The sequence below is a fragment of the Leptodactylus fuscus genome, chromosome 3 (genome assembly GCF_031893055.1).
Source record: "Leptodactylus fuscus isolate aLepFus1 chromosome 3, aLepFus1.hap2, whole genome shotgun sequence".
NCBI classification, from domain to species: domain Eukaryota; kingdom Metazoa; phylum Chordata; class Amphibia; order Anura; family Leptodactylidae; genus Leptodactylus; species Leptodactylus fuscus.
Window position 1 is genome coordinate 114,490,630 of NC_134267.1, and position 21,498 is coordinate 114,512,127.

At 44.3% G+C, this 21,498-nt stretch overlaps 1 protein-coding gene across 1 annotated transcript in view; it reads left to right on the forward strand.

Moving 5' to 3' along the window:
• USP45 (ubiquitin specific peptidase 45) overlaps positions 1-21,498 on the forward strand; it is a 113,118-nt gene that overhangs the window by 44,163 nt on the left and 47,457 nt on the right. Inside the window, exon 9 of the mRNA XM_075268193.1 lies at positions 12,673-12,760. Coding sequence (XP_075124294.1) covers positions 12,673-12,760 — 88 coding nt within the window. The remainder of the gene's footprint in view (positions 1-12,672; positions 12,761-21,498) is intronic.

Sequence of the window (21,498 nt, forward strand, 5' to 3'; positions counted from 1 at the left end):
GTCAGCTCTGATCACTTCTTGTACTCTCCCACCTGTCAAGTCACCAGTTGTATTTGTCCTCTGGTGTACAAGACTTTGGAACAAGTTTAGAAATGAGACAATGTAGGTGATAACCTTGTTAAAGATTTTGCACAGATGCCCATGATATTCATGGTGATATCAGGATATCTAAGGCCTGATGCACATCTGGGTTCGGGGAGTACACTTGGGAACCCCCCCCCCCCCCAACAGAATACCGAAAGCATTAAAAAGCGGTTAGCTAAGAAACCACGCGGACCCCATAGACTATAATGGGCTCCATGTGGTTTCCACACGAAAAAAAATTCTGGCAAGGTTTGGCAAATTGGTAGTTTTAAGCCTAAATCCGCCCCCTTGAGTAGGTCCCTGATTAAAAGCTTGTGGAAATGAGACCATGACTTACTGTATATCCTATTAAATCCACCATCATGGTGGAGCTAAAGTGAACCTTTAGTGTATCAAATTCTGAGATTTATATATAGACGTATGTTCAAAGAAAAAGCTCAGAACTATATAGTGGCCAATATGGTGCAATAAATTATTACTTTATTATTATTATTATTATTATTACTACTAATCTGATGGCCTAATTTGACCATTTGAAGAAAAAGTAGAAGCGAAGCCTATGAGGTAAAAAAAATTAGGAAGAATGTGACACAAATGGTATATAGTATCAGTTGGATATTGGAGCCAATAACAAAAAAGACATGGATTGTTAAAAGAAGTATTGAAGGAGGAAAAAAGGTGTGTTGGGAGTCAGGTGGGGAATAAAAAGCTAATAAAAGAGTTTGAGGTGAACCACAGAATAGAATAAAAAGCATCAGCTGATTAAATGTGGCCCTGACCACCTTTAGTTGTTCCATCTTCATGAGGTTCACCTTCTACAGCCGTTACTGTATGCATGGTATATTTGAGGAGTTCTCCAATCAGTATCATAGTATAGTCGAAGACATGGCCACAGTCAACAAGGACTGGAGTACAGACTAGTTTATCCTTGCCAAGACTGAATTGGAGAATTGCCAGTTCTGAAGTGTTTATTGTTTCTATACCAACCTAGCTATAAGCTCCAAATACGCAATCTCTTGGCATGGCAACATCAAAGATGGAGCACATGAGTGGATTACGAGAGAGTAGCTATACCAGCAAGAAAGAACATCTTCAATTCATTTCCTGAGCTCTGCATAAATGGGACCCTAAAGGGGTTTAGCAGCAAAATTTTTTTATCATTCATCCACACAACTCCAATCAATCCTAAAAATGAGAGTGCTTTACCTCCATTGTGAGTGCGACAATGGATCCAGTATGCATGCAACTGCTCCATTCACTCCACTGGAATCTCTGAAAATAGCAGAAATACAGTGCTCGGCTGTCTCCGGCACTTCCATCAAAATAAACGGAGCAAGGTCATGCATTCTACAGCCAACATTATATTCACAATAGGGATAAAACACTCCTATTCTCAGGATCAGGGAGTCTGTGCAAGAAACCACCACCAATCAGCCATTTATCCCTATCCTATGGATAAGAGTTAAAACATTTTTGGACAGTATTCCCTTTAGGGCCCTTTTTACGTTTTTGTGGAGAAAGACCAGAGGATGGAAGGAACACTGCGCTACTCCGTAAGTCTTCAAACAAACACGCACTTTATTTAGGATTTCAAACACACGACGCTTAGGACAGCGTTTTGGGGGAATACCCCTTTATCAAGTGTATAGCAAATACACACGAGTATCCTATTGATACAAACATAAAGATCAACAATTACAATCAGAATTTTTAAAAAATTTGAATATTAGAACTCTTACAAAGTCCAAAAAATGAAAATAACCAGTCAAAACAAAATAAAGCAAAATCACATACATTCAAAAAAAAAAAAATGTAAATGTCTAAAAACTTGTACTGGCTAAATCATGGGTAGAACTGATATTGCCAGATCACTGCTGCCCGCTTACCCACATACTTAATAAGGGTCATATTAGATTAAAGAGGGCATGGAACTAGGTTCTAAGTGCCAAAAAGATACAAAATGATGCTAAATTCAGCTAATCGCGTGAGTGAGAACAAATCTCACTCGGTTGGGTTGGTGCAGGACATCCGTGCATGCACGTTCGAAATGATATATGCTTCGGAGCTTTCCGCCAAGCTCTGGGCGCCTCCGAAGGAACGCGCATGCGCAATAAGGTACTTTACGTTTTTGTCTCTAATCATTGACCTATGTTGTCATGCAAAAAAATAGGCAACACTAATTTTCCAAAGTCACCCACCACTTGTCTCCACAATATTATGTGCCGCTCCTACCAAACAAAAAAAACCCAAACTAATATTTTCCTCTCCTTACTCCTTACTAGAGATGAGCGAGTACTGTTCGGATCAGCCGATCCGAACAGCACGCTCGCATAGAAATGAATGGACGTAGCCGGCACGCGGGGGGTTAAGCGGCCGGCCGCCGTCAAAGCGGAAGTACCAGGTGCATCCATTCATTTCTATGGAGCGTGCTGTTCGGATCGGCTGATCCGAACAGTACTCGCTCATCTCTACTCCTTACTCATCACATCACGCCTGTACTTCCTGTGGATGAGAGGGGATGAATGGTGAAGCAGGGACTGGATGGCTCCCTACTTCATTATTGTGTGACTGATTAGCGTCCTATGCACGCCGATGATCTGAAGTTGGGGCAGGACAGCAAATTCACGACTGTGCCAAGGGGGGCCTTCCTCTACCATATGGCCCGACGCAAGTTCACTGTTGGCCTTACGGTTAAAGCCTCCTTGGTTTCAGGACCAAATCTTATAAGAATGTGAATGAGGGAATGGAGCCATCACAAATGACATGATATGGTAGAGTTGCAAATTTGTTTCTGTTTTTCTTTTGCACAAAGACTATTCAAAAAAATGAGCCTTCTATTGGATGAATTATGTCTGAGGACAACCAGGCAGAGAGAAAGTGGGGAAGAGGCTTTTTTTTTTTTCCAAATTAACCCAAACTTTTAAGGGTGTGATGAAACCAGTTGACCATGTTAATGATTAATGGAGCCCAGTAGTACAGGAAGATATCAAAGTAGTGGGCACTGGAAAGCATAGCACTGGAAAATAGTTGTTTTGTGCAATAAAAGCAACGGTGACACCCTGGTTGCTTTAAACAGTTCATTATTAGATCAGTAAACAGGCTAATATCTCAGCAAAGGAAGAACAAATCCTGGCAATCTGACTGCACTTATAGTTCTGTTCCGGTGGCAGGCTCCCTGTAAGTACTACATGTTACGCTTCTTCCCAAGAGAATATAGTTGATGAGTATGATTAGATATGAACATTGGAAATGGTAACATTTGCAGCTTTTATTTTTCATATTTTTTCCCCATGGACACAATTTGGGATAATTATGGAAATGAGACATATATTCTATTGAGTTACTTGTTGCGATATTTCTAGTTAATCTTGATCTTGTCCTTTTATTGGCAGGAGCTGTAGATATGTGCCAGGGAATCATGAGTTAATACACACACGTTGTTCATCGAGAGCCTGGGTCGTCGGCAGTGATTTCTTAATTGTTTGGTTTAACCTTTGAAGTCTATTATGTTAGACACTTTAAATGTGAAGACAACAGATAATATGGTTCTCTTCATTGTGCATCTCTGAACATGAAAAGATGTCTGATGCTGTAGTTTATTACCAAGGCTTCTTTTATTTAAAGCAATGCCATTGTGAAGGATCTTTTCTAAGGGAAACATGTCTCTCTCACATGTATCTCTTACTGACAGTTGCCCTTCACTTCATGTCACCATTAACCAGGGTCCAACCTGTTCTGTCATTATACTGCTGACACTGTACAACAGGTTGTAGCTTACTGGCACTGGCTCCCATATGTCTTCACATCTGTGAGTGGTCAAGTCAACACACCATCCCAGCAGTCCAGTCCTGGTAAGCATCTTGCTTGGAGCGTAATTTCAAGGAGAAAAAAAGTACACATCTTTGAGCTGTCATCTTTCAGTGAATTGAAGCTGAACCTCTTTTATTCTAATTGTAAAAGTTCCTTCAGTTAAAAGATAATTACCTTACCTGCTTAATGCCTTAAGAGTAAGGCTTATTTTTTTATTTTTTTACTTTGCATAACGTTATTCCAGTAGCTATGACTTCTTTATTGGAGTAGCTGTACAGAGGATTGTTTTTGCCAGCTGAGTATTTTTCATTGGCGGAGTTTTAGAGTACACAAAATTTGACTGACGCTGGGTTCACACCTGCGTCTGGGGTCTCCGTTCTATGGTTTCCGTCTTCTGCATGCCAGAAGACGGAAACCATAGACCGGGTCCGGCCGTGCGCGGCGGTGAGCGTTTTGCACTCTCCGCCGCGAAACCGGATTTTTTTATCCGGACACAGAGTACTGCATGTCCGACTCTGTGTCCGGATTATAAAACCCGGTTTCGTGGCGGAGAGCGCAAAACGCTCACCGCCGCGCACGGCCGGACAGCTTTCTCACCCATTCAAATGAATGGGTGAGAAAGTCTCCTGCAGGTTTCCGTATCCTGCCTGTGTTTTAGGCAGGAAACGGAAACCTAAGTACGGAGACCGGGCCGCAGATGTGAACGAGCCCTAATCCTTAAAGGGATTCTATCATTAGAAATCCCTTTTTTAACTAAATACACGTAGGAATAGCCTTAAGAAAGGCTAATCTTCTTTACCTTTATTATTCTGATCTGCAGTGCTGTTCCTGAGAAATATCTTCTTTCTTCCATATGTAAAACAGTTTTCAGACAGCACTGGGGGCGTTCCTCTGCTCTCAAACAACACTGGGGGCATCTCCTGTACTGTCTGAAAACTCTCCATCGACGTCTCCATCTTCTTCACCAGACCGCCTCTTCTCTCGCGTTTCCATTGCATCTTAATACAAATGCGCCGACTGACCATGTCTGTTGGCCGTTTTCGCTTACACAAGCCTACTGTGTAAGCGGTCACAAGAAAATGGCCACAGGCATGTGCAGTCGGTTCTGCCCAATGGCAGAGTCAACTGCGCATGCGTGCCATCTAAAGCCAGAAGAAGCAATCGGAAGAAGACATCGTGGAGAGGGCGTTCCAGAGGAAGAAGAGACCATCGCTGCAGAGTTTTCTCACAGTACCGGAGATGCTCCCAGTTCTGTTTGAGCACTGGGGACCGCTTAAGTGCTTCGAGAATACCCATTTGTAAACCGATGAAAACCGGGATATATACAGACTGGCCGCGCGGAGAAGACATCTAAACGCAGGAAAATAGCCTTTCTTAAGACTATTCCTACATGTTAGGGAGAAAAAGTTTAGTTTTAATGATTGAATCCCTTTAAGGATTGCAGCGTGGTTTGCATGTTAATGCAATTTTGACTTTTTTCAGATTTTTCTCTCTACTTTCCAAAATTCGTAGAAGTTTTTATTTTTCTGTTGATATTGGTAAATGGATTGGGAGGGATCCAAGAAGGGGAAAGGGATGGGGAATCTTTTCCCGAAACCACCCAGAAGCAATAATGGCTATTGATCACATCTGTGGGGTTAAGCTGCGGAGCCCTGGGTCTCCGCATGAATGTTTTCTTCTATTACAGCGCTGAGCGTTAACTATTATGTTGTGCTACGTGTATAGTTTGATGCAACGCAGGATGCGGTTAATCATAATTGCAGTAAAATTTGCAATGAATCTTGATAAATTGTCAGCAACACACCCTTATTTACACAGGGCAAGATGCTACCAATAATCTGCCATCTTCTATGCAACGTAGAGGATGAAATTAGCTAACTGTGAGCCATTTATTAGAAACAAGCTTTCCTGTAAATGTTCCCAATAAATGGACTGTGTGAAGGAGCCTTTAGTTATTTAGCTGCATATATGTGTGTGTGTGTGTAGAAATGTGGCAAAGTTTATCCTTACAGTTGTCATGTTAAACAGTTGTAGCACACTGTAACTTGATTTTTTCGATGGTGTTGTATGATATAGAGCTGCAACATGTTATCAGATTCAGATAAAAGACCTCTACGTCTAGAATCCTGTTGTCATTGAAGGACTTACATTTCTCATAACCTATCCTTAGAAGCTCATCTATATCAGACTGGTGGGGGTCTGAGACCCAGCATCCCCACCAATCATCTGTTCTCAGCAGCAGACAGCTCTGTTCTCTGTGTAGTGGCTAGGTCAGGTACTGCAGATCAGGTCCCATTTATTTGAATAAAAGCTGAGCTGCAGGAAATGAACATGACCATTATACACAGAACCTTTGCAGTGACTGGTACACAGTGAGTTTCTTGGAGTTATTTATTGCGCTTCTCCATTCCTCAATGTACCGCTCTTTGTCTCTCTCAATGGCCCCTTTTATTTTAGCCTTGTTCAGGGCATGTTGGGGGTTTTGGTTTGGCAGACGGCTGATGCTTGGTTGGGGTGCCTCGGGTTTGCACAGGGCTCTGTGGCTCAGGTGGTGGTAAGAGCCGGGGCTGCTGTCCTGTATGTGTGTCCAAAATGATAGTGCCCTCTTCTGCATGGTGAGCCATAGGGGGAGCCTGCCTAGCTCTGCCCGGCATCCCATGTTGGAGGTGCTGCGATGGACATGGAGGAGGTACTTGCAGAACTCCAGGTGGAAGGTCTCTGTTGGGCTGGAATCCCAATTTGACTGGTCTGGGTAGGTGGCTGGGCCCCAAACCTCCTCACTTCCATAGAGAAGGATTGGAGCGATGACTTAGTCAGATATCTTCAGTCAGACCCTCACTGGTGATTTGAGGTGGTACAGCTGTCTTCTGATGGCATAGAAGGTTCTGCAGGCTTTTCCTTTCAGGGTTTTTATTGCTACTTTGAAGCTCCCTGATTGATTGAACTCCAGCCCCAGGTAGGTGTAGTTGCTGGTTGTGGAGCCATTTAGTGTGGTGCTGAATTTTTCCAGTACTGCCAGGCTGTCTTGGAGGTCTTTCTCGGTAGGGGACAGAAGTAGGGGTTCTTCGGCGTGTAGCAGAAAATTCACCTTGCAGTCGTTGAGGGTGAGGCCTGGTGTTGGTGAGGCCTCTAGGGCCAGCTGATTGTTCGGGGAGCCAGATCCCCTCCAGTGTGATATTGATGACCTATCCCAGTGATGGCGAACCTATGGCACGCGTGCCAGAGAGGGCACGCAGAGCCCCCTCTGCTGGCACGCGTGCTGTCGCCCTGATCGCTCACTAACGGCGAATCCAATGCAGGATTCCCCGTTAGTGAGCGATCGCTGCCTTCAGCTGGTTGTGCAAATGCGCATCCAGCTGAAAGCTGTCAGTGTAGCTCAGTGTAGGCCACGCGTACTACGCGGCCTACACTGACTACAGAGTGTGACCTCTGAACAAGCGCGGGCGTGATGACGTAAGTCATCAGCGCGCGCAGTGAACAGAAGAGAGAACACCCGGCAGCTCTTCAGGTAACTATATTGTGTTTGTTTGCACTGTCAGGGGAGGGGGGCAACGGTAGACATTTCATGTTGTGTAGGAGGGGGCTACTGTAGACTTTCATGCTGTGTGGGTAGGGGGCTACTGTGGACCATTTTATGCTGTATGGGAGGGGGCTACTGTGGACCTTTCATGTTGTGTGGGAGGGGGCTACTGTAGACTTTCATGCTGTGCGGGTAGGGGGCTACGGTGGACCATTTTATGCTGCTACTGTGGATCTTTCATGCTGTGTGGGAGGGGGCTACTGTGGACCATTTCATGCTGTGTGGGAGGGGGCTACTGTGGACCATTTCATGTTGTGTGGGAGGGGGCTACTGTGGACCATTTCATGTTGTGTAGGAGGGGGCTACTGTGGATCTTTCATGCTCTGTGGGAGGGGGCTACTGTGGACCATTTCATGTTGTGTGGGAGGGGGCTATTGTGGACCATTTCATGTTGTGTGGGAGGGGGCTACTGTGGACCAGTTCATGTTGTGTGGGAGGGGGCTACTGTGGACCAGTTCATGTTGTGTGGGAGGGGGCTACTGTGGACCAGTTCATGCTGTGTGGGAGGGGGCTACTGTGGAGTATACAGGTATAATCCTGTGTGGGGGCCACTGTGGGCCAGATTGTACTGTGTGGGGGGCCACTGAGGGGCAGATTGTACTGTGTGGGGGGGCCACTGAGGGGCAGATTGTACTGTGTGGGGTCCCCTCACTATGTATATCACACAGTATTTGTTTTATAGCAGACGTGAAATTAGTACAGGATGTAATAACATTGCACGGTAACTATAAAACAGATCCTGTGCGATGTAAATAGTGAAAATTAATTGTTTAAAAGTACAGAATGCAGAGACCTTTACCTTTCAGTACAAGATCTGTAAAGCCCCAGTCACATGACTGTAATTTGTGGGTCCGCAATTGTGGACCCACAGAGTTTTAAGGTTAAATTGCCGTGTTGGCACTCCGTGATAATTTATTTGGTTTTGGGTTGCAGTTTAGGCACTCGGTCTCAAAAAGGTTCGCCATCACTGACCTATCCTATGGATAGTTCATCAATATTCATAACTCTGTTTTCATAAAATAACAGTTTATCGGCTTCAGAGCGTGCCAAGTACTGGAGTCCTTATATTGATGAGTTGGATTCCCCCCACCCTCCTATGACTGAATGACAACCTTCTCCTTATATAGGAAGCTGTCAACATTGAACACTCAATCACGCTCGGCTAGGCGGTACCTAATAAAGCCCGAATTGGGGTCTCTGTCACTACTCTATGCAGACAACCTGCTGACAGATTCCTTTTCAGTCTGCCAGTGTTTTCGTGTGCTCAAGGACAAATAACAATGACGTTCAAATTGGGTGATAAACTGTATAATTCTGTAGCTAGTGTATACATTAATTCATTTAGGAATTATTTGTCATTTTCTTTGCACACACTAGATTTTGCTCTTGAAAAACCCAATCTGCCTCAAAGAAGATTTTCACAATATAATGTGACTTTATTTTATATTGTAGGAACTATAATGCCTCTGAACGTACTTGCTTAAATATGGTACAAAACTGGTTGCCAAGTTAACAGGTTTTCTAACATGAGTAAGGAGCATAGCATGTATTTTTCGGTGACTGTTGCCCTTCACTTCATGTCACCATTAACCAGGGTCCAACCTGTTCTGTCATTATACTGCTGACACTGTACAACAGGTTGTAGCTTACTGGCACTGGCTCCCATATGTCTTCACATCTGTGAGTGGTCAAGTCAACACACCATCCCAGCAGTCCAGTCCTGCCAAGCGTCTTGCTTGGAGCGTAATTTCAAGGAGAAAAAAAGTACACATCTTTTAGCTGTCAGAATGCTGCGAATCAGTTCTAGTACTGTCTGGTACATTTCCTGACAGATACTAATATGCAGAGCTCAGTTTAGGATATTTCATTTGTAAATTAAGCCCTGCATATAAAAAAAGAAAACTTTTTGCCCCTTTTATTTAAAAACTTAATGGATAGATATGATCCAAATTGAGATATCGCAATGAACACACAATTCTAAATGCTTTTTCTTCTTTACACTGTAAAACGTATGAAAGACTTCATTGCTTAATAGATATATTTGTGATATCCATTACATTATCCATTTAATATTCAATATTCTGTATTTTTCTCTATTTTTTATTCATCATATAAAGTCGTTCATATATTTTTGCTTTTATAATTTGCACCTTTTGGTTTGGTGCCTAGTCCATTTTTCTAGCTATTTGTTTCGATAAGTGTGCACCATGTTAAAGGAAATTTATATGATAAGGGTAAATAAAGTTTCTGCTCACATTTATTTGCCAGTCACCTAATTGGTTGCTACAGGCATTTTTTTCACTTTACCCTGGAGAGATTTGTTCAGATTTTCAGCTGACCTCTCTTCTTGTAGTCCTTATCTCTGTCCTCCTAAGAGATTATAAGTAGAGATGAGCGAACACTAAAATGTCCGAGGTTCGAAATCCGATTCGAACAGCCGCACACTGTTCGACTGTTCAAACGGATTTCGAACCCCATTATAGTCTAAGGGGAGAAATGCTCGTTTCAGGGGTACGCAAAATTCGATAAAATTATAATTACCAAGTCCACGAGGTGACGATCGGGCTGGATTCTCCTTGAAGTCTTTCCTTTTTTTTTTTTTTTTTTTTTTTTTTAGGCGCCGCCCCCCTGAGTGGCTGGCTGCCTTGATGCAGTGCTCCAAGCTGGGAGCAAACTTTATCTTCCTTTTTCACTCTTTTTTCTCTGTATCTTCAAGAATCCTGTAACCAAGCAATCTAGCACTATGAATCAGAAACTATAAATCGAATAGAAGACCCTGTGGAGTATTTTGTTCCTTTTGTTTCTATTGTAAAGCATGGACAATAACAAGACCTGGTTCAGCTGGTTTCCTGTTGTGCACACATGTGCCTGTTACCATCCCCCAGGACAGCATGGACACCATGCGGCATGGAGGAAAAAACCTACATGGAAGTGTGGACTTCTTCTTCAAGGGATGATTTTTTGGCATATATTGCTGATGTGTGAAGATGCTACAGCTGACTGGTATTTCTTTCTTCTACTGTGGACACGTGGGACTCTGCTACAGCCTGGAAACCTACCATCACCCACCTACCCCAGGAGTTATGGAAGCTTGGCAAGAGAGCAGCACCCGGTCTACCTGGATGGCTTCAGACCTCTCTGGGCAGCAGAACACAGTGGTAAGAAGAAAGGAGGAGGAGGGCTTGTGATGAAGGACATTTGGGGCATTTTTTGTGGTTAAAAGGACAATAGTGCTGATGCAAGATACCGAACTATCAGCTGTGAGCAGCTGCATCGGGGCCTAGGCAGAGCCAACTGCGCATTCGCGGTTGGCTCTGCCCGGCCTGACGCCTGAGCAGAGCCGACTGCACATGCGAGGGCATGCCCGAGCATGCGCAGTCGGCTCTGCCTAGGCCGGATGCCTAGGCAGAGTGAATTCCAGCCGGAAGATGGCGTGAGGACGCTGCACGGAGAAGACTTGTAAAGGTAAGAGAAGAACCAGCGTTGATTAGCAATGTATAGCATTCTGCCAATCAACGCTGGTTCTGCATCGAACCTTAAACTTCGAACAGCTAGTAGTGTTCGATCGAGTACGAGTATTTCGAATACTGTAGTATTCAATCGAACACCTACTCGATCGAACACTACTCGCTCATCTCTAATTATAAGTACTCATCAATTTGCTAAGAATTCAGCTTAAAGGGAGTCTGTCAGCAATGAATTGGTTATAAATCTAATCACAGTACCTTGTAAAGGAGATTATACAGTTTCCAAATATGCCTCTGTTATTCAGCTTTGAAGACCCATTTTTATGTTAAGTGATATTTTATTAATATGCAAATGAGTGGAAACATTCTTTTGAGGGTGTGTCTTAGCTTGCCAAGGCTTCAGTCTCTGCTCTAGATTCCCAGTCAAAACACCTTCCCTTTAATTTGCATATGAATACAACAGCAATTTACCTAGAATTGGGACTGAAAAGCTGCTATATATATATGCAAGCCAAATAAATAAATGGAGTCTGTAGAATCACCTCAAAATACTGTGATTAGCTTTATAACACATGTACTGACAGACTCCCTTTTAAAGGGACAGATTTCACTGAGAACAGAATATAGCAGCCTGCAATATACGTGAAAATATGCATGTGACAGAGTAATATTGGCTAAAAAAATATTAATGAAGACATATGGAAACATAAGTAAGGCACTAATAATAATAATAATAAACCTTTTAGAAGTTTCCATGGCTTTTATGGTTCGAGGACAGCATAGGTGGACCGGTGAAATAGCAGCTATGCACAGAACCTGATGGACCTCCTTGGCTTTAATGGGGTCTATAAGGTGTCTATTATTTTTAAACTGAAAGCAGCAAATGAAAAAGCTGTTCATGCAGGACATTGCAATAGAGTCTCCTACGGACAGCGACTGCCGCAAGTGTGAACTTTACCTAAACCATTGAAGCTAAAGTATGAAAGTCAGGGGCCAGCATACCATCTAGAATCATTGTTTGATGTTTTGCTATTAAATAACTAGGGTCATCATGTGTCATCACTAAACTACCCAGAGGACCTACCTACCTGATGAGTAGTTCCCCTGGAAGCCCCTCAGTACTTAGTCAATGTGTGATGTCTCTGCTCACATGTTTTATTTATCTGCTTTCTATACTTAGTTTTTACATATTTTTTTAATAATTGTAAGGCACACTTTTTAGCAAGTAAGAAATATAGAGTGCATGCCTTTTGGGGGACTTGGTGGGACCAGATTCTTTGTCTAAATGAGAGAACCGTGCAGCTGTTTCCCCTGTTGGGCACTGTTTTGTATGATCAGTACAAGACAAAGCTGAAGGCATCATGTTCAGCTTCCTAATAGACAAAACTCCTCATGACACATCTCTGGACCCAGACCACCAATTTTTACTCCTTTATTTTATTCCAGACCAGGTAAGGTAAGTCCTCACGGAACAGTCCCAAAGCAACGATTGCAGGGCTACTGACCACCACATTGGGTAGTGCTATATCTATACATTTACGTCAGTGGTTAAAAACCTGTGACTCTTCCACTGTCATGAAATTCCCAGCATGCCATTGAAGTCTCTGGTGGGCCAACTGTTTTTTGTTTTTTTTCCTACTTCTTAAATACAACACTCATCAATGAAGTGCTACTTTTTCTCTGATAGTAATGTACCATTAAACCTATTATATGAATTTTCATCATTTATAGGGCCCCTCGATTTAAAACGTTCCAGCAGCAAGATAGCCAAGAACTACTGCACTATTTGCTGGATGCTTTGCGTTTAGAAGAAACAAAGGTAAGGTGCCTTTTTCCCCCCATTTGCTTTTTAATAGTTTAATGCTCATGGGTCCGGGTGCAAAAGTTCTGAAAAGTTAAACAATGATCAGCTGATGCATGACTGTTAGCACTTTAACTTACTGAAAACAGTAAAAAATAGGACTAATTGTGAGTCAATTCTGCTTGTTGGCTTCAGTATTGGAAAGAAAGTTGGATAAATCTGTGTCTGAAAATCTATTCATCTCTCACTTTAGGTATATACCATCTATTATAGTCTTAAAAAAGAATAAGGTTTGGAAAATAGGCACTGAGAGATAAGTAAATGTGTTTAAAGTCATTGGGGTCCTTGGGTAACCGCGGTTTTAGGAGTCCGGTTCTTCATTGTCCGGTTCGCCTGGGGGACCCAAAGGACTGAGAACCTGGCACAGATGTGAGCCTACTGTAAGTGAACAGAGTACTGACACAGCTGCTGTGATACCTATGCACCTATGCTCTGCTGTGTATATAGAGCAAATGTGGCACGATATTAACAAAATACAGATGCAGGTGCTCTTATACCTGTGTGGCTATGCTCCATCGTACGTACAGAGGACTCTGTCGAAGTGACTGGCTTGCGTAGAGATTAGAGATGAGCGAACAGTGTTCTATCGAACTCATGTTCGATCGGATATTAGGCTGTTCGGCATGTTCGAATCGAATCGAACACCGCGTGGTAAAGTGCGCCATTACTCGATTCCCCTCCCACCTTCCCTGGCGCCTTTTTTGCTCCAATAACAGAGCAGGGTAGGTGGGACAGGAACTACGACACCGGTGACGTTGAGAAAAGTAGGCAAAACCCATTGGCTGCCGAAAACATGTGACCTCTAATTTAAAAGAACAGCGCCGCCCAGGTTCGCGTCATTCTGAGCTTGCAATTCACCGAGGACGGAGGTTTCCGTCCAGCTAGCTAGGGCTTAGATTCTGGGTAGGCAGGGACAGGCTAGGATAGGAAGGAGAAGACAACCAACAGCTCTTATAAGAGCTAAATTCCAGGGAGAAGCTTGTCAGTGTAACGTGGCACTGACGGGCTCAATCGCGCCAACCCAGCTTTCCCAGGATCCTGAATGGAATACACTGTCAGTGTATTCCCGTATACCCGATATATACCCCCGATACCCGTTCCAACGGTGTGCCCCCCCACCTTCACCCCAGAAATACCCTGCAAGTCCCCTAGCAATAGGATTGGGGCTATATACACCCACTATTTTTGCTACTGCCATATAGTGCCATTGTCTCACTGGGAATTCAAAGAATATATTGGGCTTACATATAACTTCAATTCCAGGGAGAAGCTTGTCAGTGTAACGTGGCACTGACGGGCTCAATCGCCGCAACCCAGCTTTCCCAGGATCCTGAATGGAACACACTGACAGTGTATTCCCGTATACCCCATATATACACCCCAAATCCCCGTTCCAACGGTGTGCCCCCCCACCTTCACCTCAGAAATACCCTGCAAGTCCCCTAGCAATAGAATTGGGGCTATATACACCCACAATTTTTGCTACTGGTATATAGTGCCATTGTCTGACTGGGAATTCAAAGAATATATTGGGGTGACGTGCACCCACAATTTTTGCTACTGCTATACAGTGCCATTGTCTCACTGGGAATTCAAAGAATATATGGGGGTTATGTGCACCCACAATTTTTAATACTGGTATACAGTGCCATTGTCTGACTGGGAATTCAAAGAATATATGGGGGTTATGTGCACCCACAATTTTTAATACTGGTATACAGTGCCATTGTCTCACTGGGAATTCAAAGAATATATTGGGGTTATGTGCACCCACAATTTTTACTACTGGTATATAGTGCCATTGTCTGACTGGGAATTCAAAGAATATATGGGGGTTATGTGCACCCACAATTTTTAATACTGGTATACAGTGCCATTGTCTGACTGGGAATTCAAAGAATATATGGGGGTTATGTGCACCCACAATTTTTAATACTGGTATACAGTGCCATTGTCTGACTGGGAATTCAAAGAATATATGGGGGTTATGTGCACCCACAATTTTTAATACTGGTATACAGTGCCATTGTCTGACTGGGAATTCAAAGAATATATTGGGGTTATGTGCACCCACAATTTTTAATACTGGTATATAGTGCCATTGTCTGACTGGGAATTCAAAGAATATATGGGGGTTACGTGCACCCACAATTTTTGCTACTGCTATACAGTTCCATTGTCTCACTGGGAATTCAAAGAATATATGGGGGTTATGTGCACCCACAATTTTTACTACTGGTATACAGTGCCATTGTCTGACTGGGAATTCAAAGAATATATTGGGGTGACGTGCACCCACAATTTTTGCTACTGCTATACAGTGCCATTGTCTCACTGGGAATTCAAAGAATATATGGGGGTTATGTGCACCCACAATTTTTAATACTGGTATACAGTGCCATTGTCTGACTGGGAATTCAAAGAATATATGGGGGTTACGTGCACCCACAATTTTTAATACTGCTATACAGTTCCATTGTCTCACTGGGAATTCAAAGAATATATGGGGGTTATGTGCACCCACAATTTTTAATACTGGTATACAGTGCCATTGTCTGACTGGGAATTCAAAGAATATATGGGGGTTATGTGCACCCACAATTTTTACTACTGGTATACAGTGCCATTGTCTGACTGGGAATTCAAAGAATATATTGGGGTGACGTGCACCCACAATTTTTGCTACTGCTATACAGTGCCATTGTCTCACTGGGAATTCAAAGAATATATGGGGGTTATGTGCACCCACAATTTTTAATACTGGTATACAGTGCCATTGTCTGACTGGGAGTTCAAAGAATATATGGGGGTTACGTGCACCCACAATTTTTAATACTGCTATACAGTTCCATTGTCTGACTGGGAATTCAAAGAATATATGGGGGTTATGTGCACCCACAATTTTTACTACTGGTATACAGTGCCATTGTCTGACTGGGAATTCAAAGAATATATTGGGGTGACGTGCACCCACAATTTTTGCTACTGCTATACAGTGCCATTGTCTCACTGGGAATTCAAAGAATATATGGGGGTTATGTGCACCCACAATTTTTAATACTGGTATACAGTGCCATTGTCTGACTGGGAATTCAAAGAATATATGGGGGTTATGTGCACCCACAATTTTTACTACTGGTATACAGTGCCATTGTCTGACTGGGAATTCAAAGAATATATGGGGGTTATGTGCACCCACAATTTTTAATACTGGTATACAGTGCCATTGTCTGACTGGGAATTCAAAGAATATATGGGGGTTACGTGCACCCACAATTTTTAATACTGGTATACAGTGCCATTGTCTGACTGGGAATTCAAAGAATATATGGGGGTTATGTGCACCCACAATTTTTACTACTGGTATACAGTGCCATTGTCTGACTGGGAATTCAAAGAATATATTGGGGTGACGTGCACCCACAATTTTTGCTACTGCTATACAGTGCCATTGTCTCACTGGGAATTCAAAGAATATATGGGGGTTATGTGCACCCACAATTTTTAATACTGGTATATAGTGCCATTGTCTGACTGGGAATTCAAAGAATATATGGGGGTTACGTGCACCCACAATTTTTGCTACTGCTATACAGTTCCATTGTCTCACTGGGAATTCAAAGAATATATGGGGGTTATGTGCACCCACAATTTTTACTACTGGTATACAGTGCCATTGTCTGACTGGGAATTCAAAGAATATATGGGGGTTATGTGCACCCACAATTTTTACTACTGGTATACAGTGCCATTGTCTGACTGGGAATTCAAAGAATATATGGGGGTTATGTGCACCCACAATTTTTACTACTGGTATACAGTGCCATTGTCTGACTGGGAATTCAAAGAATATATTGGGGTGACGTGCACCCACAATTTTTGCTACTGCTATACAGTGCCATTGTCTGACTGGGAATTCAAAGAATATATGGGGGTTATGTGCACCCACAATTTTTACTACTGGTATACAGTGCCATTGTCTGACTGGGAATTCAAAGAATATATGGGGGTTATGTGCACCCACAATTTTTAATACTGGTATACAGTGCCATTGTCTGACTGGGAATTCAAAGAATATATGGGGGTTACGTGCACCCACAATTTTTAATACTGGTATACAGTGCCATTGTCTGACTGGGAATTCAAAGAATATATGGGGGTTATGTGCACCCACAATTTTTAATACTGGTATATAGTGCCATTGTCTGACTGGGAATTCAAAGAATATATGGGGGTTACGTGCACCCACAATTTTTGCTACTGCTATACAGTTCCATTGTCTCACTGGGAATTCAAAGAATATATGGGGGTTATGTGCACCCACAATTTTTAATACTGGTATACAGTGCCATTGTCTGACTGGGAATTCAAAGAATATATGGGGGTTATGTGCACCCACAATTTTTACTACTGGTATACAGTGCCATTGTCTGACTGGGAATTCAAAGAATATATTGGGGTGACGTGCACCCACAATTTTTGCTACTGCTATACAGTGCCATTGTCTCACTGGGAATTCAAAGAATATATGGGGGTTATGTGCACCCACAATTTTTACTACTGGTATACAGTGCCATTGTCTCACTGGGAATTCAAAGAATATATGGGGGTTATGTGCACCCACAATTTTTAATACTGGTATACAGTGCCATTGTCTCACTGGGAATTCCACAAATAATTTGGGGATTCATTCACCCTACATCTCAGGCTCTTGCCATATTTACCCAGGTTGTCAGTGCTGCACCAGCTCGTTCCCAGACAGCTCGGCCCGAAAAACACGTTACCTATATAGAGGATTTGGACAATGAAGACAACATGTTCTAAATCTAATGTCTGCACCTTCTCCAGAATTAAAATAAAGGCAGCGTTTAACTTTCAAATAGCACTGCACAAAGGAAGAGCTTATCAGCTTGTCTCATGACATGCTACTGAAAAGTTTCATTTGTGTATCTTAATGTAAATATAGTTGTATAAGCTTTTTGGGTTTTAGGCACTGCCAAGTTATTTATTACCACCCGCTCCCTTATAATGATGATGACGCCAAAGTCACTGTGGGTGTTCAGAGCTCACAGCTTTGGGTGACATTTGTCTTGCTCTCTGTCGGTACCAGCTGTCTTTTTGGATACCGTAAAGTTATGTTGACTTTATTAACAGCTATAGAAGCTTTAGCCAGGTTGTGACGGTGTGTAACCCTAACAACACTAAGTGGGATACACATTAATAGTCAGTCTATGTACGCTAAACGTATCACTGAAGTAATTTTTTTTCCCTCTCCCCTAATATAAGAAAGGAACAGACATTAGACCTAGACCGGGGTTCGAGGCTTGAAAAAATCCAGTATTATTTGTTCTTCATGATGTGAAATATGTGTTGAAAAGCAACCCAAGATGAAGTCAGCCATGTGTGCCAGTGTGTTACTTGGCATGCCTTTGCTGGCCCCAACTGTAAGGGTCACTCTCCATTTCCTCCATTTTCCACTCCCCTTCACACCATTTGTGGTGAAGCAATGGGATGCACTGAAGTGCACCCTCTAGCCTCGTGTGGGATAGGGACATCAGATGCCACTCCAACCCCCTCGTCTTCCTCCGCCAGCCAACGGTGCGAAGATGAGAGGAGTGTGCTCTGAATGTTCTCACTTACGAAAATGGCCCCACTTTGACCTGTATATCAGGCACAATGGTGTAGGTTTCAAAGAAACATGGCACCAACAAGTTGGAAAACGTGGGCCATGCGTGGACCGTGTTTGAGTCTGGCAAGCTCCAGATCTGCTACCAGGTTCCAGCCATTATCACAGGCGCAAAAATGCCAGGCCCCAGGTGTAGCAGGGAAAAAAAAATGCCATCTCAGCCAGGATGGCATCCCTGACCTCGGAGGCACTGTGCTGTCTGTCCCCCAAGCTGATCAGTTTCAGCACGGCCTACTGACATCTCCCCATGCCAGTGTTACAGTGTTTTCCGCTAGTAGCTGGGGTGGAGGTTGCAGCTTCGTAGGGTTTCAGTCTACTCCTGCCATGAATTTTGGCCTGGGAGAGGAGATAGGCCACCCCAGTTTGCACCCGGGGAACAGACTCCACCACATTCACCCTGCCTGTCATTAAAGATAAGCACTGCAGCATCCCTGACCACAGGCGCTTGTCCATGTGTCGGTGGTCAAGTGGACCTTGCAGCAAAGCGCAGAGCTCTGGGCCCGACTGATGTTATGGGACACATGCAGGCGCAAGGCAGAGACAGCACACCAAGAGAAGTAGTAACGGCTAGGCCCAGCATAGGGAGGTGCCCCAGCTGCCATCTGCTGACGGAAGGCCTGGGTCTCCAGAAGCATAAACAAACACCAACATCTCCAGGGCCAGCAGTTTATCGATGAGGCTGTTACAGGCTTGGGCATGGGGGTGGGTTGTATTGTACTTCTGCCTGCAATGAAAAGCTTGGGAAATGTGGAGTGGCTGGGAAGAGGCGCATGATGGTGCAGGCCAAAAGGGCGCATGAGGGTGAACTCCCCAATGTGTCAGAGATAGGTGTGTAGGTGTCCTTGCATCATATACTTGCACCATATTTGGCTTTGGAAGTTAATTTTGTGCCAAAAAGTGGTTAAGACAGCGATCCCTCAGCTACTCCCGTTACACTGTCTATTGAAGTTACCATCTGTGGAAGTGGACCACCATTTCTAAGATCCCAAAGGAAGCAGGCAAGAGATGTGCAGTTCAGAAAAAAAGATGAGAAAATAAGTTTAGGCTGTAGAGCACAGAGGGATCGGAGAGGACAGAGCTGGTGTCGGCCAGGTATTCCCACAACATGCGCCTATACTTGTCCCTCCTGGTGACACTAGGCCCCTGAGTGGCAGTAATTTGTCCAGGGGGGCCATTAACGTGTTCCAGACCTAGGAATAAGTCTTCCAACAGGGTAGAGTTTTGCATGCCTTTGCTTCTACCCACTGTTTTTGCTGCTTAGCTTCCCTCCACATCTACTCTGCTTTCACCCCTAAACATCACCCCAGTTTATGCCTTTGCTTCTACCCAGGTTTTTTGTTGATTTAGCTTCCCTCTACATCTACACTGCTTTAGCCCCTAGACATCACCCCTGTCCATGTGGGGTCGGTGGCCTCGTCATCCACCAACTCCTCTTCCAATTGCGCACTGCCCCCTTACTGCAAACCGCACATGACCACAGCTTGCCTTGATGGCAACTGTGTCTCATGATCCCCACTTAGGTCCAGACAAGTCGGTGGCGGGTCCAAAACCCCAAAATTGGAAGGAAATGGCAGATGCTGCAGTATTTCTAACACCTGTTCCTGGTGCTCGGGCCTGGTCTGTGTTGTACCCTGCACCCTGCTTAACGCATCTGCCATATCCGAAGTTGTGCTGAGCGCATGCTAATGTTTCGTGTCCAGTGCAATGGATGGGATGGGATTTCACATAAGTCTGCCACCCATGGCCACTCATGGTTGAGCAACTGAGGGAGTTGACTTTGACGAACCCGAGGGTTTTGGAGTTGGAACTACATCAAAGGTCTGTGCTGCTCACACACTCTGCTCAACACATGATATGTTTAGTGCCAGCAGTGTGGAGACGTCGCACAACAGCCGTTGTTCCAGCAGGTACAGGCGTTGTAGGAGTGCATAGAGGCTAGCAGCGGCAACTATACACTTTAAAAACTATCCGCACAAGCGCCACACTTTCACCAGTAGCTCAGGAACATTGGGGTACCTTTTTCAAAAGATTAGCAGCAATGAGTTAAAAACGTGGCCCAGGCATGGAATATGTTGCAGGCTGCCAAGCTACAGAGCCAATCCCAGGTTACGGCCATTATCACACATGACAACATGCCTGGGCCCAGGTGCAGTGGCAAAAACCACATTGCCGTCTCATCGAGGATGGCATGACTCACTTTGTAGGCAGTGTGCTGTCTGGCCCCCAAGCTGATGAGCTTCAGCACGGCCCGCTGACGTCTCCCCACACCAGTGTTGCAGCGTTTCCAGCTCGTAGCTGGGGTCAATTTAACAGCGGAGGAGGGTGGTGTTTCAGCCCTCCTCCCAGGAATGTTGTGTGGGGAGACAAGTCAGGCCACCACATTTTGCGACCCGGTCCACGCCTCAACTACATTCAACCACTGTGCCCAAATTGAAAGGTAGCGTCCCTGTCCGCATGCACTTGTCCATTCGTAACTGGTCACATGCAACTTTAGGGCTAAGCGCTGAATTTAGGGACCGCCTCATGTTTGGGGGAAAGTGCTGGTGTGGACGGCACAGTGCGGTGGCGCAGTAGACACTCTGCCCAAAAAGGGCAGAGTGTCCCCCAGCCGGGATTCCAACATCTCCTGGGCCAGATTTCTTGAGATGAGGCCGTTGAAGCCTTGGGCATGTGGGTGGGTTGCGCTGTACTTTAGCATGAAATGAAAGGCTTGGGAGATGGGGAGTTGCTGGGAAGAGGCGCATGATGGCGCGGGCAAAAGGAGAAATGGCAGGAAAAGGTGAGGATAAGGGTGAACTCCCCAAAGTGTCAGAGGCAGATGTGGAGGTGTCCTGGCTCCTGGTCTGGACTGCAGCGCCAGCCCTGTCAACAGTGGAAGAGGCAGTGGCCGCCAGGCCAAACGACGATTATCCTGCGCTTGCTCTCACCCACTGAGCCCAGGGCTTGCCTTCCAAATGATGGCACCCGCAAGAGGTGGTGAGATTCCTCTCCGCAGATCTCCAAACCATCT